This window comes from Teleopsis dalmanni, chromosome 2, assembly GCF_002237135.1.
Source record: "Teleopsis dalmanni isolate 2A chromosome 2, ASM223713v2, whole genome shotgun sequence".
NCBI lineage: Eukaryota > Metazoa > Arthropoda > Insecta > Diptera > Diopsidae > Teleopsis > Teleopsis dalmanni.
This window is the reverse complement of record NC_051847.1, coordinates 154054310-154062801: the sequence shown is the minus strand read 5'-3', so window position 1 is coordinate 154062801 and position 8492 is coordinate 154054310. Positions and strand designations below refer to the sequence as shown.

Genomic DNA, 8492 nt, shown 5'->3' with positions numbered 1-8492 from the left:
ATGAAACTAAGTTAGTTTCGAAAGTGTTCATACTGCCCAAATTAAGGAAATCATATGTTTTTTGTTTACATATGGAATTACATGCTCAAAACACTATTTGTATTTGAAATATTTAAATATTTGATATTGAAATTAAAAAATTTGATTTTTGAAATAAAACAGAAATAAATAAAATATATAATATACAAAAAATAAATAATAATATGGAATTCTTATTAAAATATATTTTTCAAAATATTTGCCATCGTCAAACTACTGCAAATATAATAAGTAGCGCCTTAGACAATGATTTACAATTGGTGAAGCAAAACATTGTTACTTTACATCAACAAATGGAGGACTGTTATAAAGCTTTACTACTTGGAACAACGTCATCTGTACCAAGACCATTTTGGAAATTTGTAAATATATCATCGTACATTGAAATGATGTTATTTAATTTTTTTTTTAGAACCGGCAATCAGCATTTTGGAACATGTGCTGTCACACGGAAGATGTTTTTAAAACACATTTTCGTATAACTCGAAAAAGTTTTTCAGTTCTGTGTGAGTTGTTAAAATCTTTTCAAAAAAAGGACACTAATTGGCGTAAAGCGGTTCCTCTTGACAAAAGAGTCGCAATTGCTTTATGTGCGTTAGGATCTTCAGGGGAATACAGGGTAGTGTGTGAATTATTTGCCGTTGGCAAATCTACAGTATGCACTATTGTATTGGAATTTTGCAGTATTGTATGGGAAGTGATGTCACCTACATATTTAAAAAGATTTCCATTAACACAAGAAACCGTGGCAGAATGCGTAAAAGGTTTTGAACTTCTCGGATTTCCACAATGTTTAGGAGCCCTTGGTATGTACTTATAAATTTAAATGTAAAAGTGTTTAATAATAATTTTATTTAGATGGATGTCATATTAAAATACGTCCAAACTCAGAGGATGCAGTTGATTATTACAACTATAAAGGATGGCACTCAATAGTTTTATTAGCTTTAGTGGATTTCAGGTATGTGGATTATTATTTTTCACTCTATTTTAAACTAATACCATTTAATAGGTACCGTTTCATGTACGTTAATGTGGGAACTCCTGGACGTTGTAATGATTCGTATATATTTGAAACATCCAACTTGAAAAAGATGTTAAATACGTGCAACTTATTAAGGAAAAATAAGAAAAATATATGCAACTTGGATGTGCCAGTATATATAATAGCAGATTCGGCATTTAGGCTAACCCAAACTTTAATGAAACCATATCCATTTAATGTTGATATGCCGCTTGTAAAAAAAAATTATAACTACAAACTTTCGAAATGTAGAAGGGTTGTTGAAAATGCATTTGGACACTTAAAAGCACGATTTCGACGAATAGGAAAGGGTTTAGACAATAGAATTAATAATGCAAATATTATTGTGAGTGCTTGTTGTGTGCTGCACAATTTTTTAAATGAAAACAACGACCACATTAATGCACAATGGTTAAAAGAGCTGAAAAATATTGATAAAAACCAACATCCTGACCAACACCCCATTATTTTTGATATGGAACCTATTGCAGAAGAAATAAGACAAGCTGTTGCAACTTACTTGAGTATGTATATATTTATTTATTAACTAAAAAATTATTTAACATATATTAACTTAATTTTTAATTATTTACGTCTTATTAAAGTAATGATTAGATTACTTATTAACTAAAAAATTATTTAACATATTTGAACTTAATTTTTAGTTATTTACATTTTATTAAAATAAAAATTAGTTACTTTTTTGAACTTTTATTATTTACATTTACTTATTTTTGTTTTTTTAAAAAATCTAGAAAAACATCTTTCAGTTCTTTAGAATCTTGAACAAATTCATGAAGTTCTTCAGTTTTTTTTTTGATTCTTGAAGCAACTCTCTTTCAGTTTGCTTTATTGATTCTAAAGAACTTGATAATTTTTCACATGAATTTTTCAAGGTATTTAATACCTCTTCCTGAAAATAATTCAATCGTTTTCTTCTTTTAGGCTGTGGTGATGATATTGCAGTCGATGATGAGGTGGTAGGCACTTCTGATAATATTGGTGGCAATAATGTTGACATAGGGGATGATGACATCGCCATTTCCTCCTCCAGATATTCCTCATGAAAGTCTGCATCTAAAATATTGGAAAAACCGTTAAACATTAAAGATAAACATAATAAAAATAACAAATAAATAACAAATTGCATGAATAATTTATTTTTTAATATTTATTTACCATCAATACTTTCTATTTGAAGTTGTTTGATGTTTTGGCTTTTGAAGCCACCAATTATTTTTTTCACCCGTTCATAATACACCCACCTAGAGGGTGAACCACCAGAAGGGCCAATTTTGCAATTTTCCTTTCTTTAAATTAAAAATTAAATATTATTATTATCTTCATTACGTTAATTCCAAATACCTGAATTTTGAGGTCATGTTATTTATTTTCGTTTGCACTTCTTTGGGGTTGTGCATAAACCCGAGTTGATTTAATGCATCGCTGATTTCTTTATGCACATGCCCGTTCTTGCGTGCACCACGAAAGCCTTCCATATTGCACTCCCAAACCTCCAAAAGTGCATTTTCTGCTGCTTGGGTCCAACCGTACCTTTTTTTATAACTCTTCTTCTCCATCGCCAATTCTTAACTGTTTAAATTTTATTCAAAATATTTTCCCGGTTTTGTTAAAGTCAGCTGTTTTTAAAAATACATGTCACTTTTTCGTTATCTCAATGTTATCTTTTGCTTAAAAGTTGTTATTAACATAGTTGCATTTGAAAATTCCCTTAGTTTCATGCTTCGTTTCAGCGAAATTAAGGCTATTTTCCTTAGTTTCGTTTTGACATTGAAACTAAGTTGTGTATGGAAAAAACAACTTAGTTTCGCTGAAACGAAGATGAAACTAAGATTTTTACGAAACTAAGGTGTGTCTGAACAGCATATTACAAAATATACTTAAAACATATTTTTAACTTTGTTTAATTACTTTTTGGGAAGTAGAAGTTCTAAAAAGAGTTGCATCGTTTTCAAGAAAATGCAACCACCAAATATTTGTTTTCTTTTTTTTGGTAAATATGTCAAAAACAGCTTTCTCAAACTGTTAAAATGCCATGAAAAGCTTTTATTTAGGGTATATTCAATAGGGGTATTCACTCTCTCTTGTAAACTCATTGCAAGGAGCACGAAATGCAAGAATGCTATACAAAAACTGCAAGACTGCGAGAACACCTTTGTTGCAGAATTGCATCATCAAAATGAATCAGCTGTTTTTGCAGCCGTATCAAATTGAGCAAAGAAAAATAAAAGTATAACAATGCCGCGAACAAGTGAAATACAAAAATGTATATATTTTTTATTGAAAATAGTGCTTTTAATATTCTGATTGAAGGTATTAACATGTTGTTAATGTAGTTTTCACTACTATATAGTTTCTATTTGTTAGATGATGCAAATTACTGGGAGGTGATGGAGCAATTAAATGAAGACCTTTTGTTTACTTTAGTAAACCATCACGGAAATCACCAACCCGTACCAAAATCTATTCAATGGAGATCTACCATTCTTCAAGAATTTGATGAAGGCCGTTTTCGTCAGATGCTTAGAGCAGATTTCGTTTAAGGATTGAACATTGTTTTGGACTTCTGAAGGAACGCTTTGGAAGTCTTAAGGAGTTAAAAATCCGTATTCAGAATGATACGAGTCATAATTTTTGTTCAAATTGGTTCCCTCTTTGTTGCATATTGCACAACATTTGATACGGAACACGTGGATTACGTACATGACAACGACGAAGAATCTGATGAGCTTATGCAGAATGAAGCTACTCAGAGAACCAATGAAGGAGCTTCGAAGCGCTTCAATAATTACGAATAATCAATAATTTACGAATACAAATATATAAAACATACATATATGTATATATATTTAATATATAATTAAAAAGTCAATTGCGACATTACCTTTTTCCAGTAGGTTTATTTCAAGACAAGAATACCATAATGTATAAAAACGTATATATATATTAATATATGTAATAATAATATAATATAAAAATAATTAGTATAATAAAAATATAACTAATTCTTAATTTATTATTGTTATTTGTTATATTTTTTATCGAGGGGGTAGTGGGGCTTTGCACAGCAGAACCCACGACATTCGATGCAGAGCTGGATGATGTGTTGTCTGCAGACGATTCAATAAAATAAACTTCGTCGCCTAGTGCAGAACTAGCTGGTGGCTGTGGCAATGTGTCTGTACATATCACAAGTGGCTGAAAATTAGACATGCGTCCAAATCCTTCATTCAATAGTTCAAAATGTGGACAAATTTTTGTAAGTTTCACTGAAATTGATAAGTAGATAAATTAATTCACAAATGTATATGCATATAATATTATATTTGTGAAAACTTAATTAATGGCCACATCGTTTTAAATCATTGAAAAGATTAACATATCTCGAAATTTTACTAACCGTCAATTCAAATTTAAAAATGAGAAGCAACAAATGTCAAAACAGCTGATTTCTGCCATTTCTGTTTTGTTGCAAGCAAATATACATAGGTTTCAGTATTGGAAGATTGCACGCAATTGCACGAAATTTTGTGCGTGTATTTTGTTGTTGTTATTTGCATTCTCGTACAATCTGTGCATTTCGTGCACCTTGCAATGAGTTTGCAAGAGAGAGTGAATACCCCTAATGTATTCATTTGCATTTGGGACATATTTGGAATTTATTCTAATTTCCTTGGAAGTCATTTATACAGAATGAATGACAAATGAGATGGATCTCATTTGCGCTTGAGATTTTGTATGCAAATGTAAGTCATTTGTTTCTCATTTTTGATTTTTAACCGAAATGAGCCTTTTGAGGCCAGTGTAAATGCCATATGATGACCGTGTGCGAGTTCGAGTAAATTGAGGTACAGTAAATTGAAATTTCATAGGGGTTTTTTGCACTGTTCTTATGTAAATATTTATTTATTGCACTTATTTATTATTTTTGGTTTAAAGTTTTCAAATTTATTTAGTAAACATCTTATAAAATTTTTACAATGGTAATATACTTAATTTACCTAATTTTTATCTAATTTACCCTACTCGAAATACTGTTAAATATGAACATTCGCTGCTATACCGACATAATTTATTGTTTCCCTCAATTTACCATCAATTTACTGGAACTCATATAATTTAATGTTTCCATAAAATCAAGTAGGACAAATTATTTAGCAAAATGAATGCAAGATTTAAACTATATATAAATATATATATTATATATATTTAAACTCTAAATATATTTAGTGAATTTTTAGTTCATCTGTTTGATATACATTATAAAAACAATATAAACTAATTGCATTTTCGATTGGTTAATCTGGATTCAATTTAGATTTACTCTCGATCGCTCAAATTTTGTTGCTTAATCGAATATTTTCAGAGTAATCTAATATTTTTATAGTTGTGTTAGTAAATAAACCAATTGAAATAAAATGTTCACTCTTACTTCTTTTACTGTGCAGTTGTACACAACATTCACCACAAAATCTTCAATTCTTTTTTTTTCTGTTTCAGCAAATTGTTACAGGTTGAAAAATATATCTTCATTTGCATTTACCTCCAAATGTGCTTTTATTTTGATTTTATACATTATTTCAAAATAATAGCCAAATACCTGAACAAACAAATTGGGCACATATGGAAACAAATCACGCTTTTATATCTGTCAAATCATATAAAACAGCTGTTTATTTTAAGGTAATCTTGCCACTCTAGTAAAATATCTAGAGTGTTATAAATTGATCTCGAGTGTTATACATTAATCTCGAATGTTATACAGATTTACCAATCTGAAATGAAAATTGCATTAGAGTGTTATAAATTAATTTCAATTCTTATAAATTTACCAGTGGAAAACCACATATATTGATTGTATATATTTTGTACAGAAAGGTTTTATTCAATGATTATTTACTTGAGTACACTACAAATAAAAAAAATTACAAATATTGTACTATACAATATTTTGTACGTTACGAACGAAATTATATAAAATTTAATTTTTTTGGGACAAGTTAAAGAAAAATAATTTTGATTCATAATATAATAATTATATATATAATAATATATAAATTACATGTAATCTGATTTGAACTTAGATTTTCGATGCTGTGCGAGTACTAACAAAACGCCGCTTAACCATTACTTAGAACAGAAAGATGTACTGTTACTAAAAATATATGAAGTGGAGAGTCCCTGAACCGCCTGTATCCAACAATGTGATATGTCATTTTGATTAATTTAGTTTGATAGGCAAAAATAATATTTATGCATGTCTTATATGTGTTAGTGTATAATTAACGTTTCCTTTCCAGGTTTCTTGGAATTGTTAGTTGATGTCGCTGACCCTTACTGTACTCTCGTTATCTCTATGAGACCTGTAAAAAAACGATCGTCAGACAGCCAATTCATGACCACTCTTGCGTAAAGACATAGAAAGCAATAATTTACTTCTACATCCTCTTCATCATGGTAACTTCTGTATAGTATATTTGTCGAAATGTATGAACGTTGAGAAATAGCAGTGTCCTGTCAATACACCAATAAGCATCGAACTGTAGGTTTGTTGCGTCTTTTGTTCTTATCCTATCTAATCTAGGCGATAGGGGTGTAGCGCCTCACGTCTATGCTATTAAAGCAGTGACTGTTATATATAAAGTACACTGTTTATTTTTATATAATATTCGAAATAATACTAATTGTTATCAAAAAAGAATAAATCTTTGGTTTTACAATTGCTCATCCCAACTTGTTATAGTTATAGTATATAGTAGTAATCCAACCAGGGAACATTCTTTTTAAGAAATCTTATTGCGAGTGAAATTGATACTAAGTCGGCTTGGCTCGAAAAAGTAAGTACCCTTTAAGGCAGCATTATTAGAATCCAACACATTATTTATTATATTTTACTTACTTTTATTTACTCCATATGCTTCACATTATTCAATTTACTTTAAAGACAAATAAATTTGAAATTCATAAGGGTTATAAGTCTTAGTTTTTAATCCATAAGCTTTTCGACACCGTAATGATAAGTAATAGCATATCTTCCAGTTAATCTTTCATTGATTGATATATGTATGTCAATGTACTTTAATCTAATATTCAAGATAATACCAATTCCTGACAAAAAACGACTTCTTCTTGGTACTATAATTGATTGTTCCAACTTCTTGCTGTAATTGTGATCAATTCAGAAAATTCTTCTTACAAATCTTATTGGCTTAAATAATAAATAAATAAATAATAAATATAAATAAATAAATAATAAATGTAAATAAATAAATAATAAATAATTAAATAATATTTTATAAAATCATATAAAAAAATTTTTGTTGTTGTAGTTCACTACTTTTTGAAAACCTGTTTATTAAATATATTAGTATCTAATTAATATAATAGCCACTTTTGTCTTAAAAATATGACGTTATTTTACAACTTACACTCTCAAAATATTGGTCTCGCCCGTGCAAATCGTGGAATTATATTAGCATGGCTGTCTTAGTATTATATAGATTTTATAGATTACAAAGAATATTTTAATCATGCAACAAATAATGCCTGTACAAACAGAATAGTATTGAAATTTAACAATTAAAAATAAAAATATAATTAATTATTTCAATTATTCTACAGCTGGTTTAGGACTTTGTTCTAATATAATCATAGCAAGTGAATCTGTCAAGCTTTCACAGCAAAGAAACAAAAATGTGCAGAAAAATTTATGAACATAAAAGTCAAGTACGGCTCTGGGTCAGTTGGTAAAGGAGCGCTGACTCTGAGCTTCTAATTTGGCAGGGCAAGAGTTCGATTCCTGGTACTTGCAGTCTCAGAAAAATTATTTACGAATAATTAAATACAAGAATTATTTTCAAGACCACTGATGATGGGCAATATTTGAAACAGCTGTATGGTCAGTCAAAAATTCAATTAATTAAAAAAATAATTTTTGTTTTATTAAAAAAAAAATTTGAAATACATAAGCAAATATATATATTCAGATGAAGTACTTACCTCAGATACGAGTATGTTAAGAATGAAAACAACATTTTTTTACAATTACACAAAACAATTTTTAAAATTTTATTTTTTGTTAATTATTTGCTTTATATACTTTATTATTATTAAGAATTTTATATTAATTTGCACATAATTTTTATATAAATAACCTGTCGTTATATTTAAGTTGTTGTTTTTGTTGTTATATGCATATATCTATTTCTCAATAAGATTTTGTCTTTGTTGAAAAAATGCTTCTTGTCTAATTCATTTATATGTATAATATTAAATTTCATATTATATGTACCATTTTGAAATCAATTACATATATATATATATATATATTTATTTATATATATATGGTATATATATATGTATTATTCAATAATTATTAATTAATAAAATATGTATAACCGCAATAAAT

General features: G+C 28.3%; 1 protein-coding gene across 1 annotated transcript; it reads left to right on the top strand.

Moving 5' to 3' along the window:
- Nucleotides 1-221: 221 nt before the first annotated feature.
- LOC119681247 (protein ANTAGONIST OF LIKE HETEROCHROMATIN PROTEIN 1-like) lies at nt 222-2172 on the top strand. The gene is made up of 5 exons (XM_038094378.1): nt 222-401; nt 452-845; nt 898-1000; nt 1052-1587; nt 2009-2172. Exons 1-5 carry the CDS (start codon nt 333-335, stop codon nt 2128-2130), a joined length of 1224 nt encoding a protein of 407 aa, XP_037950306.1. The 5' UTR covers nt 222-332; the 3' UTR covers nt 2131-2172.
- Nucleotides 2173-8492: the final 6320 nt, after the last annotated feature.